This window comes from Propithecus coquereli, unplaced genomic scaffold (genome assembly GCF_000956105.1).
Source record: "Propithecus coquereli isolate 6110/MARCELLA unplaced genomic scaffold, Pcoq_1.0 Scaffold193, whole genome shotgun sequence".
Lineage (NCBI taxonomy): Eukaryota > Metazoa > Chordata > Mammalia > Primates > Indriidae > Propithecus > Propithecus coquereli.
Genome location: NW_012144190.1, coordinates 3,126,715 through 3,147,734, shown reverse-complemented (window position 1 = coordinate 3,147,734; position 21,020 = coordinate 3,126,715). Strand labels below are relative to the sequence as shown.

The 21,020-nt window shown below is 52.2% G+C and overlaps 2 protein-coding genes across 5 annotated transcripts in view; both read right to left on the bottom strand.

The window, feature by feature from the left end:
- HSD17B14 (hydroxysteroid (17-beta) dehydrogenase 14) overlaps window positions 1–3,191 on the bottom strand; it is a 14,259-nt gene extending 11,068 nt beyond the window's left edge. Inside the window, exons 1-4 of the mRNA XM_012643216.1 lie at window positions 3,041–3,191; window positions 1,874–1,912; window positions 1,679–1,761; window positions 942–1,008 (exon numbers count right to left, since the gene is read on the bottom strand). Coding sequence (XP_012498670.1) covers window positions 942–1,008; window positions 1,679–1,761; window positions 1,874–1,912; window positions 3,041–3,128 — 277 coding nt within the window. The 5' untranslated portion in view covers window positions 3,129–3,191. The remainder of the gene's footprint in view (window positions 1–941; window positions 1,009–1,678; window positions 1,762–1,873; window positions 1,913–3,040) is intronic.
- A 5-nt stretch (window positions 3,192–3,196) lies between these two features.
- PLEKHA4 (pleckstrin homology domain containing, family A (phosphoinositide binding specific) member 4) overlaps window positions 3,197–21,020 on the bottom strand; it is a 20,289-nt gene continuing 2,465 nt past the window's right edge. The window contains exons 3-20 of one of the 4 annotated variants that reach the window (XM_012643211.1): window positions 20,761–20,868; window positions 19,240–19,312; window positions 19,026–19,126; window positions 18,746–18,855; window positions 17,850–18,065; window positions 17,274–17,553; window positions 16,687–16,761; window positions 14,045–14,092; window positions 13,836–13,916; window positions 13,535–13,684; window positions 12,498–12,596; window positions 11,209–11,349; window positions 10,137–10,236; window positions 9,984–10,060; window positions 5,499–5,660; window positions 4,837–4,895; window positions 4,311–4,423; window positions 3,501–3,927 (exon numbers count right to left, since the gene is read on the bottom strand). In XM_012643211.1, the coding sequence (XP_012498665.1) occupies window positions 3,671–3,927; window positions 4,311–4,423; window positions 4,837–4,895; window positions 5,499–5,660; window positions 9,984–10,060; window positions 10,137–10,236; window positions 11,209–11,349; window positions 12,498–12,596; window positions 13,535–13,684; window positions 13,836–13,916; window positions 14,045–14,092; window positions 16,687–16,761; window positions 17,274–17,553; window positions 17,850–18,065; window positions 18,746–18,855; window positions 19,026–19,126; window positions 19,240–19,312; window positions 20,761–20,868 (2,250 nt within the window). In that variant the 3' untranslated portion in view covers window positions 3,501–3,670. The other 3 variants (XM_012643212.1, XM_012643213.1, XM_012643214.1) reach the window with 3 other exon arrangements.

Here is a 21,020-nt window from a genome sequence, read left to right as displayed (position 1 = left end):
CTCTCTTTGTCATTCTCTCTGTTGTTCTAAAGGATAAAATAAACTTTTTTACTATAATATATTTATCTCTGGGTGAGAAATCTTTCTCCACCTGCGCCGTGAGCACCTACTGGGCTTTCCACCCTCACACCTTCCGGAGTGGCAGAGGACAGGAGATGTCTCTATTTTGTCACTGCTAAACCCTCACTCCCCACAAAGGAGCGTGGGACATAGTAGGTGCCAGTAAACACCTGTCAGTGAACAAAGGCTGCAGGGAAAACGGATGAACTAGTGTCTGCTGTTTCTTTAAAGCCTTACAACTGAAGGAGGGGAGGTGGGGATAGGACAGGGAAGAAAAAAACCAATTTGAGGAAACTGCAGCCCAGAGAGGGTGAGCCCAGCTGACACAGTGGCTTCTCTCTGCCACGGCCTTGCAGTGTGAACCCAGCCCAATCGACTCACTCTCTGAGCCTCAGTTTACCAATGTGAGGCATTCCTATGAAGGGTGGTCGTTAAGCTGATGGCAGTTTCCTGTAGGACCCACGACACCAAGTCCCATAGCCATGCACGGTGAGTCCACCTACACCGTCGCTGGCAAAGGGGAGGGGCGTGGGCCGCACTTCAGAAATGATCATCTGTGCCTGCGAGGCAGAGGCTGTGCACCCGAGATGGTCACTGTCATTAGGATGGTGACCATCATTCCCACTTTAGAGATATAGGGGGCATGGACAGGTGAGGGCGCAGGACTGGGGACACACCGGGAGGGTGGAACAGAGCCAGGATTTAAGCCCAGGCCTGGTGGTTTCCATGGCTGCACTGTCCTGTCTCGGGGGACAGGAAGAGGAATGGGGCAGGATGGGGAGTGAGAGATGGGGAGGGGGAAACAGAGGTGCAGGAGGAAGGGGTGGGGCAGGAGGGGGGTTGACATCAGTGGGGAGTGGCCCTCAGGCCTCATGACTCACGGTTGCCGGCGTTGTTGACCACACAGTCCAGGCGGCCGAACTGGCGGACGGTCTCGGAGATCAGGGTCTGGGGGGAAGGAAACGTGGAAATGAGCAGTGCTGCGCGGTGCCCACTTTGCAGGAACCGGCGCTCCCGAAGCTCCGAAAAGCAAGGCAGGGACGGGAAGCTGGGCACAGAGCTGACGGGACGGGAGCTGGAGGAAGCAGGGGGACACTGGGCACGGCAGGACAGGCGGAGACAGGAAGGCCCAGGTGCCAGAGACCAGAGAGCTGGTCAGTGCCACGCCCCAGTTGTCATTCCAGGGACGGGGGCAGGCAGGGATCCAGAGAGGGGAGGGGACAGAGGCCCAGAGAGAAAGGAGCAGAGACCCACAGGGACAGATAACAGACACTGATTAAATAGAAGGGACAGAAACCCAGAAACAGGAAAAAAAAGTCACAGGAGGCCCACTTTGAGGGATTTATTCATTTCCATCCACCTGGCAGGTGTGATGAGCGCCTTGGAGATGGAGGTGATGAAGGAGAACAAACCCAGGAATGTGACCTGGTCGTCAGAATCAAGGAAAGCCTAATGCTCGCGAGTGGGTGGCACTGGGCTGAGACCTTCGTGGCGGGTACAATTTAGCCAGGAGAAGAGGGAAAGTAGAGGGAACAGCATGTGCAAACGCCGAGAGGCAAATGGAGAGAGAGAGAGGTAATCGTTGGAGATGGGGAGTAGAGGTGGAAAATTCTCTCACCCTCACATCTTCTTCCTGAGTCACGTCACAGCGGATAAACACAGCTCCAGGAAGCTCCTGCTCCAGGGCCCGGCCCCCAGACTCTGCAGGGAGGGAAGAGCTGGGGCCCGGATCCCTGGGTCTGAGGGAGGAGGGGCTGGGGGCATGGACCCCTGGAGAGGAGGGTGGGGTGAGGACTCAGGGACCGTCACTCACCATCTTTGTCGCAGATTACCACTTGGGCCCCGCTGTCCACTGAGAAGGAAGAGAACAGGTTACCCCTTGGTGAAGGCCTCTGCTGCCCCCTTGTGGCCACATGGAGTGGGGCTTCTCTCCCTCACCTTCCCCTCGTGATCCCAGTGTCATGAGGATCCCCGGACAAAGGGCAGAGGCCTTGACACATACTTCCCGTGGCTACTCCAGATAACCCAAACCACCCGCTTTGCAGCTGCGTTAACAAACCTAGAGAAAGGGAGTAACTTCCTTTGGAGACCTTGCCAAAAACCCAGGCCCCAGGCTGTCACCGCACGCCCTCACTGAAAGGGGCCGGCCTCGCTGAAACAACAGGAAAATATCTAACCTCCTGATTTTCTAGTAACAGCTAAAGATCAATCATGAACTCTCTCCCTGGCTGGCAGGCGCCCTGCAGGGATTCCATTTTCACAACACCTGAAAGGACCAGACAAAAGGGAAATGCAAATCTTTCTCTGAACGTCACCAGCTGGTAGCCTTTAGAATCTGTTTCTGTGGCCTCCAGGAGTTCCTGAGAAGCCCCCGAGACAGACAGCAGGGGACAAATGCCAGGCCTCAGTTTCCTGCCCCAAACCAAGTTTCCAGCAACATCACATCCCCTGTGCTAAGTCCGACTACATTTCAGAGATAACCAAGTCTCCGGGAACAGGAAAAGCAAGAAAGACGGGACAACCTGACGTCTTGCAGCTGCCTCCTGCTAATTACTCCACAGCCGCTTCTGTGTCAAGTGACAATCACTGGGTTTTTTCTTTCTCGTCCTGCCCCTTCTCCCCCTTGAAATCAGCGAGCCACTCGGCCTCAGGGCTGGCATCCCCTTCTTTCTTTGGGATGCCAAGGCGGTCTCCCTGCTCACCCTCTCTTTCCTCTCTCTCTGTCTCTTTCTCTCTGTCCTTCTAAAAGATAAAATAAGCTCTTTTTTTTAACTTTTATATCTTAATCTCTGCGTGAGAGATCTCTGTCCACCCACGCCGTGAACACCTACTTGGCTTTCCATCCTAACGCTCACTTAGCATTGCAGTTAGCATCGCAAATTAGCTTTTATACGCTCAGAATCCAGACTCCAGAACCAGAGTCCCTTTTCCCCACGCTCATTAGCCCCTACTCCCGCCCTTCCCTTAGGCCCCTGCTCACCGAAGGCTCGCACGATCCCGGCTCCAATGCCGCGTCCGCCCCCGGTCACAATCACCACCTTCCCGGCATAGCTCGTTCCTGTGGCCATTTCGAGTCTCTCTCGCTCACTCACTCTGGGCCTCTTGCCACCTCCAAAGTCTGATGAGGCCGTGGGATCAAACCTTAAATAAGGGCTGGCTGCTGGAAGCCCAGCCCCGGGGCGGTGGGCGATGCGGGGAAGGCCAAGGACCCGAAGCTTGCCCCGGCCGCTCCTCCGTCAGACCCAGGGGTCAGGCTCTCTGTCCCCTGCTCCCTCAGACCCGATAATCCAGACCTCCAGCTGCCTCCTCTCCCAGACGAACTGCAAACTAGAAGCCCACCGTTCCTTCCTCCCTCAGAACCCTGGAGTCCACGACTCCAGCTCTGCCCCTCGGAGACCCCAGTGTGACAACCGCAAACAGACAGAAAAAGAGCTATTGACTAAAGATTCAAACTTTTAATCCAAACTTGGACGGTGGGAAAACCAAACTTTGGACATGGAAACCACTCCTCTCCCAGGCCCCCGTTGGGGAGCAGACCACGCCCCCAGATGCCTAGAGAGGTACTCCAGGCCACGCCCTCTCGCTCCGATTGGCCGCCGCGTTTGGCAGGTCAGAAGCTGGACTGCAGCAGAGTGACTCGCAGAGGCCACGCCCCCTCGTCCTGGGTCTGGACCGGAGGGGCGGTCCCGGAATCCCACGTGCGCTCCCAGGGGGTGGGGCCTCCGCCACGCCCACTACGTCCGCGAGAGAACCCGGTACCGGAATCAGCCACCGGAGGAGATCTCGGAGGGGTCTCCTGGGTCGTGGGATCCGACTGAGGCGGTGGCGCAGGGGGGACAGGGTCTCCCTGGGAGTCCAAATTCCCACCTGGAGAGGACGAGTTGAGAATGAGAATGTCAAACTTCGGCACTCAGGACCCCGGACTCCCAGGTATTTCCTCTCTCAGACCCAGGAGTGAAGTCCCCCGGCTTCCTGCTCCCCCAGGCCCAAAAGTCCGGACCCCTCAGTCCCTCAGTCCATTCCTCCCTGAGACTCAGGTGTCCGCCCCCACGACCTCCTCCTCCCCTCCTGCCAGTAGCCCGGACCACAGTCGCCCTCTTGCCCGGGACCTAGATAGAATTCCCAAGCCCTGCCCAGTTCTTTCCTCACCAAGATAAAAACTTCCTAGCGGCCCGCAGACCCCTCCCATCCAGGAGCTAGGATTCCAGGTCCTCCCCAAAACCCAGGACTCCAGGATCCCCGCCCCTCACCTGTCATCATTCTGTGCCACTGCGACGCCTCGGTGGCCAGGGCTTGGGAGAGGCTGAGGACCCGCTCCCGGTGGCCTCCAGACGGCGGCAAGTAAGGGGTGGCGTTCCTCGGACTAGAAAAGGGAGAAGTGTACAATGAGCCGGCACGGCCAGGCCCGCGGTGTCCCCCGTGTCTTCCTGGGATTTGCAGCCCCTAGCGCGTGTCTCTGAGGGACTGTGAGCACGGCGCGCCCCGGTACTGCCCGCGCGCGTTACGGGATTTGTCGTCCCGTCGCGCGTCAATTTTACCCGATTTGCTCGATGGAGGGCAGGGTTTGCTAGCGACCAAGCCGGTTATGGGAACTGAAGTTCCTACTGCGGATCTAGGGCTTTCTGATTTTGTTTCTGCTGCTCCGGGAACTCGAGCGTCTCTAGAAGTTTTGTGACTTGTAGTTCAGTGCTCAGGAGACTTTAATAATAATACTCCTCCTCTACCCCTTCGCGAATTGATTTTCCTGCTCCCTCGACCCGCCCTCCAGTTCCTTACCTACTCCAGGACCCGGAGCTTCTGAGCCATTTCTGGGCTCCTGAGTGCCCCAGGACAGGCTGGAAAGGAATTGGGACATTAGGACTCCTCACCTGGAAGCTCCAAGTCCTCATCTGAGGGTGAAGTGGAGGGGGTTCAGAAAGGGGATCAAGTTGCCCAAAGACACTGACAATGTTTAACTTTACCTGTGCTCCTGGAATACAGCTGGGGTTAAAAAAAAATCCTCCCGCCCCAACACCTGTGACTTGTCTAATTCCTTCCTATAAAAGTCTAAGGTGACACCATCCTGAGACACTCTGAGGTTCAGATCTGGGGTGCTCTCCGTAAGAGCGTGAATAAAATCAATTTCCTTACTGGTGCATTTTTTTTTTCCTTTTTTGCTTTTGACAACACCTAGCAAGTGAGAAGGAAAACTGAGCTTCCAGTCCAGATCTGTGACCCCCCCACTCTGTCCCCTCTCACGCTCCCTCCTGTCCACGTCCCACTCAAGTGCCCAGGAAGCTAACTTTAGCACAAGTACAAGCTGGGGTGTATCTGGAAACCCGGTTTGGGGTAAGGAGGTAGGGAGTATCCCCATTTTACAGAGAAGGAAACTGAGACTCAAACTAGGACTAGAGGACCCACTACCACCCCACAGCCCCAACCCAACCCTGTTCCCTCACCCTTTGCTCCAATTCAGGCTGGTGTCTGGCTGGGGACAGTGTCCTCCCCAGGGTGAGGAGCCGGGGGGAGGCTGGGCGGGGGAGAGGCCGTCCGCATTCCTGGTTTCTGCGCATGCGCTCCAACTGCTCCTGAGCGCTCATCCGGGGCCGGGCCACGGGGGCCTAGGGAGGTGAGAGACACCCCAAGACCCTGACCTTGGGCCTCCTCTTTATTTCCTTTTGCTAAACCTCTCGGCCTGCAGTCTTGCCCGTTCCAGTAAATTCGCCACAGTACCTCAGACGGGTCTTTCCACCCCCAGAAGCGATGCTCTCCCTCCCCTACCCACGGTGCTCCCATGGCCCCGAAGCACACTGACGACAAAGGCCTTTGAAGCCCTGTGTGGCCTGCCCCCTCCCTCTCTGGCCTCACTCCATCCGCTGGAACGACGCCCTCAGGCTTGCCTGGACATATTCTTCACACTCTAGGTAGTCAGGACTCTGGGTCGCTGGTGACAAAAAACCAACCCTGAACTAGCTTTGACAACAACAAAGGGAGGAATGGGAGTCACTGGCTAATGAAATCGTTAAGCGGATCGGTTTGGGTCTGCCTTAGCAAGGTCTTCCGGAACTCCCTCTTGCCCTCACTGTTTCTTCTGTGCTCAGACCCAGAGGGAAGTCACACACAAGGAGACTGCCATGTGATGACCAGAGTCCTGGTGCCACAAGCCAAAGGGCTACCAGAAGCTGGAGACGGTCCCAGAACAGATCCTTCCCCAGCACCTTCAGAGGGAGTGTGGCCCTGCTGCTGACACCTTGATCGGTGACTTTGAACTTCCAGAACTTAAAAAAATGCAAGAGCACAGAGATGAAATTGTTAAGCAAAGTTGCAGATTTGGAACATTTTTAGCCTATTCATATTGCAAAAAGTGAGAAAGAATGTTCTAGAAAGAACACCAAGGGCGTGGCTGGATGACCGTTTGCTAAGAGATCAGGCATATTACATGTGACATGTGGATCCATTAAATTATCTCAGCACAGATGCTGCTGGCTTAAACTGACGGAGACGAAGATGGGACAAAACGAAGGACGTTACAGGTAAGAAATGAGCTGACAGAGCTCCCCAGCTGTAGACATGTGTTATCCTTCCTAAAAAGAGGAAATCTGGACACAGAAAATGCTCCCAGGAAGAACAATGGCATGTGAAGATTGGAGTTATGATAACCGGGCTGAGGCAGGAGGATTGCTTGAGCCCAGGAGTTTGAGGCTACAGTGAGCTAGGACAACACCACTGCACTCCAGCCTGGGCGACAGAGTGAAACCCTGTCTCAAAAAATAAATAAATAAATAAATAAAAAGATTGGAGCTACACTGCCACAAGCCAAGGAAGCTAGGGGAGAGGACTGGAACAGGTCCTTCTCAAAGGAAGAGAACTCCTGGCTGCCATCTCCAATTAGAAAATTCCAAGGAGTCAGCTTGGATCAGCTGCCTATTGTAGGACCAATCCCTGCAGCTTACTCTGATTTGACCAATCCCGAGTCCTGTGTTATATAAATGACGCCCCTGAACGTTGCCCTGTGTTGTTCATGTCTTCACCGCAGGCCAGGCCACTGGCCCCATAGCTTGCTAGCACCAAAACGAAATTTCTACACATCCAGTTGTTTTAAACATAGTCCAAATAAGCAGATATTTTTACCCATTTAGAATCTGCCTGCTTTGCACACCTGGTGAAACCGTGCCCAACATCTGGTAGGCATAGATAAGACAAACTGGAGAGAGCCGGCACCCAAGATGTCCGGAACATGTCTACAATTTTCCTAGGCATGATCACGCAAACAAGAAATTATGAGTATTCAGAAAAATCTTTTTGGACAAGCACAGTCATCACTTTGTACCAGCAGCACGAGCTGGTTGCAGCCAAGTGAGACTGGAAGAAAATTGTCAAGTTTTGTCTCAAAAAGGGCTGTGTCAATCCCTGCCTTAATGTCTTGTGAATTGTGACATATTGGGGATATTTGTGTTCTGCCTAGTATGGCATCTCTGAATACAGCTGGAACCATGGAATTTTACACTCCATGAAGAGCAGAGATAACTACCGTCACCCTTTTAAAAAACAAACTGGATGCTAGTTGCAAATACTGGGAAATCCAGGACTCTAGACTTCTTAAGCCTGGGTGCAGTGGTGCCTGTAGTCCCAGATGTCTGGGAGGCTGAGGCAGGAGGATCGCTTGAGCTTAGGAGTTCAAGACCAGCACGGGCAACATAGCAAGACCCTGTCTCTAAAAACAAAACAAACAAATGAACAAAAAAGACATCTTAAGGGTGCCGCAGCTGCAGCTGCAAACACTCAGAATGAGGCTGATAAATCATCTCGAATAAATGCAGCCACAGACTGAGGCTTCCAAGATATTTGAAAATGAACCTGCAGATGAAAACCAAAGGACCTTCTTTTCCCAAAGTCCTCAAGCAACCAGATCTGGTGTCACTAATGATAAGAGGATGACACTGAACCTTGGGATTTATGCCCAAAGATGACCGGTACAAGTGGAAGCCCCTTCTGGAGGCTGCAATGACTCACCTGTCGGGGTGGGGAAAGTGCTGGCACAGTGTGAAATTCAGAAATCTGAGAGGATTGTAGCCATGCTGTTGACGACATCGGGGACACGGGGGAGAACCCCCACTGATGAATGGTGAAATGCTGACCTTCCTCATGAGTCAAGAGATGCTATTTACTCAATTAAGGGGAGACTGCCTACGTAGACCCTTTGGTAAGGGTCAGGTGACAGGAAGGCCACCTGCCTCACCATACCCAAATTCCACTCCTAGCGCTCCCTTAGATGTCCAACTCCAATGACCCCTGTCTCCAGGGTTCTTAAGCCACTAGATGCCACAACCATCGACTACATGTGGCTTCATTTGTACCTGGATGTGTGACATGATGTTTTATGAAACCCTTTCCTTAGAAATAAAAACTGATATTTATAATCTATTTTTATTGCACACTGTCTCATTCATTTAGCAGCTCTTTGCTGTATAAACTTGACATTTAAATTGGGTTGTTATTTATAGCCTTTATCCCATTCAGTATGAATATTCATATGTTTTATCGGGGAAATGTTAATGCGTTTGATTAAGTGTGCTGCAGCAGATGCGGCTGGGGGTTTTATATAATACACGGTCTGTGCATCATGTTACTGTTCTAGAATCTGCGAAGTTTTGCATTGTAAATTATATCTGTTCCCAAGGGTTTTGGATAAAGTTTGAAGACTGGTACAGTATATCTAGAAGTTCACTCTGCTTCTAACCTATTGCAAACAACTGTTCTATCCCCAGGGCCCCAGCCCTCGCCCCCCACAGTCTGTTCCCCACACGGCCGCCAGAGGGCGCCGGTTCCCACCAAGGCATCTCACGTCCCTCCTCTGCTCAGAGCCCTTCATGGCTCCCGTTGCTCAGAGCAAAGCCCTCCCCATGGACCTCAAGGCCAAGCGCGATCCGCTCCCATTCCCTCTCTGTCTTCTTCTCCATCCCTTTCCCTGTCGCTTTCTCACTCAGCTCCAGCCACAGTGGCTTTCTAGCTGCTCCCCCAACGGGCCCAGACCGCACCTGCCTAGGAAGCTTTGCAAAGGCTGTTCCCTGTGCCCGTGAAACACTTTTCCGCCAGGCATCCTCAAAGTTCGTTCCCTCACCTCCTTCAAGTACCTGCTTAAACATTTCCTTTCCACGAAGCCTCCCCAGACCAAGTCATTTACGATCGTACCCCTTCCCAAAAGCATCCCAACGCCCAGCCCTGCCCTGTTTTTATGTCTTTAGCTCTTATAACATAGGAAGTGATGTATAGTAAATTGATTGTTTATTACGTCTCCTGCCACTAGAATATCGGATTCGTGAGGGAAGGATTTTCTTCCCATCTTGTTCACCCTTGGGTCCTCCGCTCATAAATGCACTGTACAGTAGAACTTTCTGCAATGATGGGAATGTTCTAGATCTGTTCTGTCCAACATGGTAGCCACTGGCCACATGTGGCTACTGAGCAGTTGAAATTAGGCAAATATGAGTGAATTTTTTATTTTATTTAAATTTAAATAGCCAATATCTGTTTGGGTTTGTACTACCTTATTGGACAGCAGAGATACTAGTCCATAAATATTTGTTGAATGAGTGAATTGCTAAATGAGTGAATGAATGAAGTACTTACTATATCTAGGCACTATCTGCAGCCCTTCACAGGCACTCAACTAGTTTTAATCCTCATGTCACCTCTAGGTGATAGGTACTGGCTATTAGCCCCATTTTACAGATGAAAAAGTAGAGGAACAGAAAGGTTTAATAAGTGAACCAAAGTCACACAGCTTAGAAGTAACAGAGACAAAATTCAACCCCAGTGCCCTTAACAAATAGAACTCTCTGCTCTGGGTGGAGCCTTAGAACTCACCTCTCCTACTTGTTTCCCCAGAAGTGGGGGTCCAGGATGGTCAGATCAAAGGGTTATAAGATGGACCTACGGCCTACCTTGGTTCCCAGCTGCGGGGAAGGGAGGTGGCGACCCTCAGGACTGGAAGCCCGGGAGACCCTCGGAGACCCAAGACCTGGAAGGACAGAACGGGACTTGGTGAGGACAGGGAACTCCGAGAACATCCCACCCGACCAAACCAGGGTGCTCACCTGGGTGGGGGCTGGCGAGGTCTTTGTCGCCCCCAGGAGGCCGCCCCCAGTCAGCCTCAGGGGACCGACGGGAGCTCAGTTCCAAGGACTCAGGCAGGCTCTGGAGGGACCAGAGAAGGAGAATCATTATCATCGTGATTCTTGTTACCCTTTTTCAAGAATTTAGCAATTGAGACACAGTATGACTAGGATTAAGATTGTAAACCAGGAGTGAGACATTTTAGTTTCCAATCCCAGCTCTGCCATTTGTTTAATTAGCGGTGTGACCGTGGGCAAGTCGCTTTACCTCTCTGGGCCATATTTTCCTTTGGGATATGAGGATTGAGTCCACACAGGTAGGGCTCTTAGAACGATGCCTGGCGTGAAGCAAGGCATCATGGGTGCGAGGTTTTATAATGCTTATGCACCTGGTGCTATGCTAAGCACTTTTACCTGCAGCATCTCATTGGATCCCACAGTAAACCCGCAAGACAGCTATGATTATTATCCCTATTTTACATATGGCAACACTGAGGTTCAAAATGAGGTCCATGACTGATGTCACAAAGAGAGCAGAGCTGGGATCTGAACCCAGGTCTTTTGGATACGTGGTCTGGAGGTCAGAGCCAGCAGCAGTTCTAACCCAGCTGTGGCAACAGTGGCTCCTGCCTCCTGAGCAACCTACAATGTGTCTGGACTTCCCAGTTATGATCAGGGAGCAGTGGTGTCTGGTAAATGTTTAACAAACGTCTCTCTGGAGGAAAAGTACCCCAATTTGTAGTTTGCCGATGGCTGTGGTGTAAATACTCCTACGGTGGTTGATTTCTGGCTACCAGCATGACATCATGCAATGTGGAGTTGGAGAGAGATACACACAGGTGGCTCTTGGGAGCTGTTAGGATCTGGCCCCAGCACACCACTGGACTATGGTGGCAACATAGCAAACAAGGAAACATAGGGCATGGTTGGCATACTTGCCTGACGTTGGTTAGCTGCTCAAGGAAGAGGGAAAGAGGCGAGTGGGGGATGGGTTGGGTCAGGGACAGAGGGGACAGGAAGCTGGGGTGTGGGGAGAAAGATGTGTGCCTCTCACCTCCCTCTCCGAGGACTCCTCGCCTTGGAGCGCTGGAGAGGGGGGCTCAGGTTCGGTGTTGGGGGGCGGTTTCTGGGGGCTACCCAGACCTGCCAGTGTGTCTTCTACCATCCACAGCTGCTGCTGAGCAGATGCTCTGTCCTGGGGGAGGAAAGGAATTTGTTACTCAAAGGTGGGAAAATGCAAGGGGGCCACAGAAAGGGTCTGAAATCAGCTGGGCTATATTTATGGAGTCAGGGTTTATTTTTTTTCCACATGGATATCCAATTGAATTGGACAGACTGTCTTTTCTGCACTGCCCTGGAGTGTTACCACTGTCATAAATTGGCCACCCTATAAATATATGACTCTATCTCTGAATACCGTACCCTGTTCTAGTCTATAGGTCCATCTGTCTAACCTTGTGACAACACTAGGCTACCTGTCTTATTAACTGCAGTTTTGTTTGTTTGTTTGTTTGTTTTGAGACAGAGTCTCACTTTGTGGCCCAGGCTGGAGCGCAGTGGCCTGAATATAGCTCACTGCAGCCTTGAACTCCTGGGCTCAAGCAATCCTCCTGCCTCAGTTTCCCCAAGTAGCTGGGACTACAGGTGCACACCACCATGCCCAGCTATTTATTTTTTGTTGAGACCAGGGGTTGGGGTGGTGAGGTCTCACTATGTTGCACAGGCTGGTCTTGAACTCCCAGCCTCCCGTGATCTTCCCACCTCAGCCTCCCAAAGTGCTGGGATTACAGGCGTGAGCCACTGCCCCTGGCTGGCCCATCAATGTTTTTAACTAAAGATATGTGATTTAGAGCTACACAGCTAAAAGCAAAAACAACACCATAGAATTCGGCGGCTAGACTTGCAATGAAGAAACAGGTCTGAGGCTAAGCAGTGAGGTTTACATTTTAGAAGTGGGGCTAGAACGGAGAGATTGGGTTTAGACCCGGAAGCTCTAGGGGATCAATTTAACAGTGGAAGTCAGGAAGCAGGACGCAAGAGAGGAACTTGTAGGGTGGAGACACGGCTGAGCGATGGAGTTTTGCTGGTGAGAGCAGGGTTTCAAGGAGAGGATAGATTTAGAAAGAAAGGGTAGAGTGGCTCTGAATCTGAAAGCAGGTCTTAAAACGAAGGGCAGGGTCTTAACTACCATAAGGGGCTTAGAATAAAAGGACAGAGGGGGGAGGAGCTTGGGGTGGAGTGGGAGAGGCCTCCATTCTGTGGGCGGGGCTTGAACACTGACGGAATTTCCAGGCGGAGTTTGGGAGTGGAGGGTGGAGCTTGGGCCCTCCAGCAGAGACGTACCTGGGGAGACCCGAGGTGCAGCAGGTACTCGAGGGTCTCTCTTAAGGTGCCCAGCTCCTGCTCCAGGCCTCTGTACGTGTCCCAAACCCGCTCTCGCTCCTCAGGTCCCAGAAAGGGAAAGACACAGGTTAACTAACCTCATCCACTAGATCTTTCCCCATCCCATCTTTTCCCAGCGAGGAGGAGGAAGGAAGGCCTGATCCCTGGCACCTTTAGGGTACCTGGACTACAATTCCCATGGGCCTCTTTGCTCGGACTACTGTGAACCCCAGCATCTATATCGAACCTGCAATTCCAACAGGCTGCTAGTGTGGACATTCCCTGGATCCCCGGGTTACCTCTGCACTCCCCTAAGGCAGCAAAGTCTACAAATCTAATGAATTTGGAGGACAGTCAAGACCACAACGCCTACACGCTCCTGGACAGCAGAACCTCCTTGTCAATATTTTGGTACTCTTACTACTACTAATAATAACGACGGCAGCTAACACATATGGGGCACTTACCATGTGCTATTAATAGCACTGTTTTCAGCATTCATTTAATTCTTGTGAGGTAGCTTCTCTTATTGTCTCCATTTTCCATTTGATAATAATTACAGCCGACACTTAAATATTGCTTACCAAGTACCAGGTACCTTAAGTGTTAAATATTCATTTGTTCATTTACATATATTAATGTAATCCTCACAATGACCCTACTAAGTAAATATCATTATCTCAAGTTTACACAGGAGGCATCTAAGGCCCAGAGGGATTAAGTAACTTTTCTAAAGACACACAGCTACTAAGAGCAGGAGGTGAGATTCAAAGTCAGAAAGTCCATATCGAAATCACCCTCTCAAACTGCTAAATTAAGTTGTGCTGTTTCATGCTGTTTCTTGCTCCTTATCCTCTAGGATGGTTAAGATTATTGGTTTGAAATTTGGAGTGGACAGAATTCTCAAGAACTGCCTTCCTATGGGGCAGGTCCCCTTCATAACAACCTGTATAGTCCTGGGGCCTCCTGGGAGGATGTGCCCCCTCCCCGATGCTCACCTGAGTCAGGTGACAAAGGGTGGCCCTCACGCTGACCAGTCGGTCCTGCAGGAGGCGCTGGCGACCCCAGGCCCTCCCTGGAGCCCCAGCCTCCCTGGTTGCCTGGCCCAGCTGCTGCCGGGTCAACTCCAGGGCTGCTTCTAGCTGTTCCTGCAGCAAGAGGGAAGGTGGTTAGACTTCTGAAGGCACATGCAGCCCCAGGAGGGGAGAAAAAGTGTCCTCCCATATCCTCCACATCCAGCCGGCATCCTGCCTCCCACGGTCAGGAAGGGCTAAGGACCCCTGTCCCACCCCAGGGTACCTTCTCCTCCTGCCTCTGGTCTATCTCCTCCTGTAGCCTCCTCAGGAGTCGGTCCTGTCCACACAACCTGGTCAGCAGAGTCTGGAGAAATGAGAGCAAGAGCAATTTATGGACCAGGTCTGGCTTTTTCCCTACCCTAGAGAATGATTCTAGAACCTTCTCTCCCCAACTCTGGGAACTCAGCAGGGGTTGGATCAATAAGAACTTACATCTGTCTCCAAGCTTTGGTGGAAGGTTGACTCCAGGGGAGGAGCCGGCTGAGGAGAGGGAGAAAAGAAAATAAGGACTTGTCTGTCCCCATCCCTGTTGTAACTCAAGGCTGAGCCATCCCCTTATTAGCTTCTTCTAAGCTTTTGCAAACCTCAGTAGACCGGTTGCCAGATTCTTGGCCTCAGGAAGATGCCATGGGCTCTGTTATCCAACAGCCATAGCAAACATTACACTTAATGAAGACACTTTAGATATTTTCTTTACGACTAAGAATGAAACAACGATACTCACTACCAACAGTATTAGAGATCCTGACCAAGCTATAAGGAAAGAAAAGGGGCGAGGCGCGGTGGCTCAAGCCTGTAATCCTAGCACTCTGGGAGGCCGAGGCGGGTGGATCACTCAAGGTCAGGAGTTCGAGACCAGCCTGAGCAAAAGCGAGACCCCGTCTCTACTAAAAAATAGAAAGAAATGATCTGGACAATTAAAAATATATATGTGTATATATATAAAAATTAGCTGGGCATGGTGGCACATGCCTGTAGTCCCAGCTACTTGGGAGACTGAGGCAGAAGGATCACTTGAGCCCAGGAGTCTGAGGTTGCTGTGAGCTAGGCTGACACCACAGCACTCTAGCCCGGGCAACAGAGCAAGACTCTGTCTCAAAAAAAAAAAAAAAGAAAGAAAAGAAAAGGGAAAAACACCAAAGGCGTAAGGAGAGGAAGGGGAAAGGCAAAACCACCATTATTTACAGAAGATACGCTCATCTACCCTAAGAACCAACAGAAGGGATGAGTGATTAGAAGGCATAAGGGACTTCAGCAAGGATACTACATATAAGACAAGTCTACAAAACATAAGAGCATCGATAACTAGAAAATATAATAACAAAATAAGGAACTTATTTTGGAGTAATGAACCATTCAAATAGCTATATAAACTGTCAGGAAGGTATATATCCAAAAGAATTCAAAGCAGGAACTCAAAGAGAATTTGTATACCCATGTTCATTGCAAACATCATTCACAAAAGCCAATATAGAAGAGTCTTGCTCAATATTTCCACTGTGCTAGTTACTTCTGAGAACCTGGTAGCTAGCAAAGGAACTTCTGAAGCTACAGTACCTGAAGCCACCTTTCCTGTAACTATCTATTACGGGATCCACTCTCTACCCATTCATTTATTCATTGATTCATGGTTACAGGAAAGCTGGCTTCTATCTGGAGAAGAATAAACGGGGACTCCTATCTCAATAGGCCCCATTGCTAGAGAATGACCTTCCTTAGCAACTGCATCCCAGGCTTCATGCAGCCACAATAGGCCCCGTTGCTAGGCAGTGACTCCCCAATCCCTGTAACCCCAAATCCAAACTTCAGTAAGTTTCACTTTAGGGGTTCAGCCCTCTCAAAATCTGATCAAATAGGCCAAGCTTGAGCCCTGAGCTCAAGCCCTGTGCTGCTGTCACGCATCACCCCTGAACCCCACCCCACATGCCACAGAAGGGCAGAAGACCAGGCACTAGGCCTCATTCCTTGTCAAGGGAACAGAGCTGCCTCAAATTCAGCAAGAGGCTTTGTAAAGGTCCCATAGCTAGGGACTACACTTGAGCTGGTCCCAAACAAGAGTTGTCCTCAATCGAAGCTTGATCACTGAATGTCCTCCTCACTGCACACAATGCTGGTAGGAATGATGTCATCCATGCAACTGGGACAAAGAGGGGTCTAGTAGGGCTGCCTCAAATATGCAAGAAATGTATGCACAGAGCCTCATCAGGTACTGTGGCTTCAGAAGTTCCTTGCCAGCCACCAGGTTCTCAGAAGCAACCAGCACAGTGGAAATACAGAGCGAGACTGAAGATTCAGGCATCACTACACCCTCTACCCCCAACCCCCTTGCTATGGAGCAGCCACTCCACAAACACACTGCTTTGATTGTGGTCTCCATAGACCCTGCCTTTAAAGAATGAGAGCCCCTCCCCTCTGTCCCTACCTTACCATAACGAGTTCCTGAAAGGCCCAGAAGGGGCCTCAGGCCCTCGTGGGCCTCGTTGCTAGGAAAGTCTCCACCCTTGCCAGCTGAAAACCCTTGAGCACTGTTGAGGGTGAATTTGTGTCCTCCAAAAAGATGTGTTTAAGTCCTAACTCCTGGTACCTGAAAATGTGACCTCAATTGGAAACAGGGTGTTTGCAGATGTAAGTTAAGTTACAATGAAGTCATCCTGGTGTCCTTATTCAAGCAGACAGAGAGACACCAAAAAACACAAAGGAAAATGGCCATGTGGTGACAGAGGCAGAGATTGGGGCAATGCAGCCACAAGCCATGGGATGCCAGGGCCTGCAGCAACCACCAGAGGCTAGGAGACAGACAAAGAAAGAGCCTCACTAGAGCCTTCAGGCAGAGTATGGCCCTACTGACACCTTAACTTCAGACCTCTGGTCTCCAGAGCCATGAAAGAATCAACTTCTGTTGTTTTAAGCCACCCAGTTTGTTACAGCAGCCACAGGAAACTAAATAAGCAGCCACCCAGGGACCTTGAAATATCTAGTGTTCTCTAGGCACCCTAGGCCAGGAGATGACATTCCTCATAGCAAAGAAAGCAAGGGGGGGCTCTGGTAGACTTGGGGTGTCCCAGGATACCTACCAATAAAACCATGGAGGCCTGGGTTGCAGGGGGCCGTGGGGGCAGCTGGAGATAAGTGGAGGAGCCAGAGGGTGCCTGGGAGGAACATTGACACAGAGATGCTTAGAAATTGGCATCGTCTTAGTAATAAATATTAGAGTGCACGTGTCAAGAATTGAAGTGCTTTAGGAGATATTTTGCAATTCAGAACTGAGCCCCCCAGGCAACTTCCTCAACTACCCGCTCTCCAGCTGTGTATCACTGTGGGCACACAGAGGATGGTCTTAAATGGACTAGCCTGGCAAAACAGCCCCAGGGCTGATGGAAGTTGCAACCTTCTCTCCCTCTCATGTTTACAGTTAGCTATGGATATTCTGGGCACATTCCCGTGATGCTCAGAGAAAACGGTAGGCGGCCTACTTGGAAAAATAAACTGGGGACACAAGGCAGATGCAAACCACTCTACCTCTCACGACACTGCCTTGGCAGAGTAGTCTGGACTACAGTCCCCATGACGCTTTAGGAACAAAGGCTGGAGATCGGTATAGAAAGGCAGCCCAGAGGCCTAGTGGGAAATGTAGTCCTCTCCCCCTCAGCTCTCTGTTCACCTGTGTTCTGGGCTCCTGACTCCACGGCTGGGGGCTCCTGGGAGGCCTTCCTCCCCCAGCCTCAGAGGAAGGTCCTCGGCGGGGAGTGGGAGGCCGGGAGAGGGTCTGGCGTTGGGGACCCCAATCCAAAGGAGGCCGGACATCGATGCGACTCAGCGGGGTGTGAGGTCGGGCAGGGGGTGCTGTGTCTCCTGAGGAAGGAGGGGGTCGCCGCGCAGGAGCAGAACGGGGTCGGGGGAGGCTCAGAGGGGAGGGAGGGCGCGAGAGGGGTGTGAACAGGCTGTGGGAAGAAGAGAACCGCAGAACTGAGTCAACTAGAGCCCCCTCCATCCACCTCACTACCCATCAAGTCAGCCCCAGGGACATGTCTTACTGTCCCTCTGGAGTAGAATCCTCCTCTACCGTCCAGATCCTGCATAATTTTCCCTCGGTGGCAACTCCTCCTTAGAACTTCTCCCCGACAGGCTGTGACCCCACCAGAACCCCAGGAACCCACACACATTCGGGCAGAAAGCGCTGGCAAGCCCCTGGCCCCGCCCTTGGCCTTGGCCCCGCCCCCAACTGGGTCCCACTCACTCTGGGCTCCTGGCCCTCTGCACTCGCAGTCCAGACTGGAGGTCGGCTGTGGGGCTGGGAGCCAGCAGCCCGCGTCTGCCACGGCCTCTGGACAGTCGGGCCAGCTCTGGTGATTCTGAGATGGGCCCCTCGTCCCCTCTGCTCACCTCCGGGGGACCACCAGGGCCGCCAGGGCCCTCCCCAGGCAGGGGCCGCGCGGGTGACCTGGGTTGCCCACTAGCGAGTGGACACAGAAAATCACATCACTCCTTTGAACCTCAGGACAGCCCTGTTCTCTTTTTACAGTCGAGGGCAGAGACCCACCCACAAAGGGGAGATTGTGCACTATCAGTCATTGTCTCCATTTTGCAGTTGGGGAAACTGAGGCTCCGATGTGGAAGTGACCTGTGCTGACTCACAAGGTCCGTCTAGTTTGCTGGACCCAATGCCCCGGGCTATAAGATAGTCTGAGCCAGTCCCCAGCCTGAGAATTGGGGCAGGCCGCGACAGAGCCTAAGAGACCGTCCGGCATTTTTTTAAAAACCTGACATTGTCCTTTATCTGACTTGGTTTAGAGGGCAGCTCAGGGGATGGAGACTTCAGAGGGAGCCAATGAGAGAGTGTGGAACACTGATAACGCAGGGGGCAGAGCTGAGAGTGTCTACCAGACACCCTGATTGGCGGGTCAGCTCGGGGGCGGCGCTGAACAGGCGGTGGGCAGAGCTTAAGAGAAGAAGACTTTGCCGATTGGAAGAGCCGAAGTTCCCTGCAGGTGAGGTCTGGAAGACCGAGTCTCCTTAGCTAGAAGACTAGTGATCGGACATTCAAGGGGACAGGGCCTCTGAGGAGAGAAGTTCGGGGTGACTGGACTGACTCAGGATAAAGGTCCAGGGTCAGGGGCCTGGACCTCTACTCACCAATCGTCCGCCTCTGCGCGGGAGGCCCGGCCCAGGGCCCGCAGCCAGCCCCGCAGGTCCTCTAACGTGTCAGCGGCCAAAACGTAGGTCCTCATGCCCGGGTGCTCTGCCTGTGGGAGAGGAGGCTTAGGACTGGACGCCCGGGCCCTCTAAAAGGAGGGTGCCACTGATCCTGGTCAAGACCTTTCATTTCCAGTAATGAATACTCCAGGGCTTGCTGGGACTTAAGAGTTTCCCTGAGAGATGCAGACATAGCACCCGTGGGGATGGACAGACTCACGGTGAAGGTGAAGCGCCGCCCTCGGGGGACTCCTGGCCCATCTGGCCTAATACTGTAGCTGGGCAGCAGGACGCTGCCCAGGACACTCTCCTCGCGGCTGTCTGCAAAGAGGGGGCTGCAGTCAGGGTCACACAGGGATCAGGAGGCCAAGAGGTCAGAGTTAAGGGCGAGTGGGAGGGGGGTCCTCCCACCCCATGCCAGCCGGGTCACTGACCCTTGTAATAGAAGAGGCAATGGCCGGAAAGGACGAACCAGCGGCGTTTCCAGAGCCGGAGCCCGGAGCTGTCCTGGGGAGACAGGTGGGAGGAGGGGCCTGAGTGGAGGGGAGAGGAGAAAGGAGATGAAGACAGCAACGGTGGGCACAGAGACCCAGAGAGAGAAAGAGACCTGGAGAGAGAGGAACAGAGACAAACTGGAGACAGAGACACGGGGGTAAGGGGACAGAGACCCAGAGAGAGGAGAGGGACAGACGCATGTCTGATGTAATGGACTCAGAGAGCTGGAAGCCAGTGTGTGGTGGCTGAGCTGACATAGATTCTGGACACAGCTGGACCTGAGTTCTACTCCTACCTATGCCACCTTCGAGCTATGCCCTTAAACAAGTCATTTCCCTGCTAGGACCCTTGTGTTTTCTCATCTGTCAGTGGAGGACTGAGAAGTTTTGGAGAGGCTTGGATGACACAATGCACACCACACATGGGCAGGGGCTTTATATCCGGAGACTTGCTTGGTCCAATTCCTGGGGCATGAGACACAGCGAGGCCAGGAAGGTGGCACTGAATCATGTGTCTCCCCATCACGTCTGCCTGGACCATGCCACCATCTCCAACCTCATGACCCTCTTCTCCTCCTCAATACGTTCCCGTAGAAACCAGCATGGTCTTTTAAAATTATGTTAGACCATGGGAGTCCCCTTCTCAAAACAGAGCTTGCTGTCACACTTAGAATAAATCTCAAATTCCTTACCCCAGTTTACAGGTTTGCAGGGAGTCTCGAGCTTCGGAGTGCGTAAGAATTGCTGGGACGGTGTGTTACAACACAGATTCCTGGGCCCCATCCCCAGAGTTCCTGATTGGTTTGATCATTTGTATTTCTAGCAAGTTCCCAGGTGATGTCATGCTGGTGGTCCAGGGAACCAGCAGTTGAGAACCACTGCTCTTTGAGAACCACTCTTTGAGAACCACTGCTTGGCCGCCCCTACTGTCTCTCCTGCCTCGCCTCGCTCCGAACACCAAGCTTTTACCTGCTGCGGGGCCTTTCCTTCTCCGTACACTCTGCCTCCAGATCTCAGCATGGCAGGCTACTTCCTGCCCTCTAGATCTCAGCTCGATTGTCATCTCGGAGAGGCCTTCCCCCACCACGAGTCAAACCCAGCTCTCATCCCTCAGCCACTTCCAAGCATATCCCTGGGTGTTATTTCTTCACAGCATTTCCTACAATCAGATGATCAGGGCCATTTATTTATTTACTAATATTTTATCTATCCCTGCCCCACCCTGATCTTGAATGTAATGTATAAAGTTGTTTGTCTTATTTGCATGGTGTGTGCCCTGGGGCTGGGAACTTCCTAAGTGCTCAGGAAGCAGTCATTGAATGAATGAATGAAACAATGACAGAGTAAGCAGAGGGGCAGTGATAGCAAAAAGAAACATATCTGGGGACTCCGAAGGAGAGAAACAGTGGACAGCCAAGGGCACAGACTCTAGTGGCCTCTTCCTTCTCCTGCCGACTCTACCTGCTTATGAAGCCAGCCTCGGATGTGCACAGGGAGGTTGGGGTCCCTTCGGAGAGCATTGCCCCTCTTCCCAAAGGCATGGACCTTGTTTACCACCCGGGTGGGCTTCTGAGGAGAGAAGGGGACAGAAGTAGATGGGGGAGGAGGGCCTTGGGATGGGATGGGAGGAGTGAGGTAGGCCCTCGCTTGGTTGCCCTTAGAAGCCAGGCCAAGGGCCGGACATGGTGGCTCACATCTGAATCCTAGCTCTCTGGGAGGCC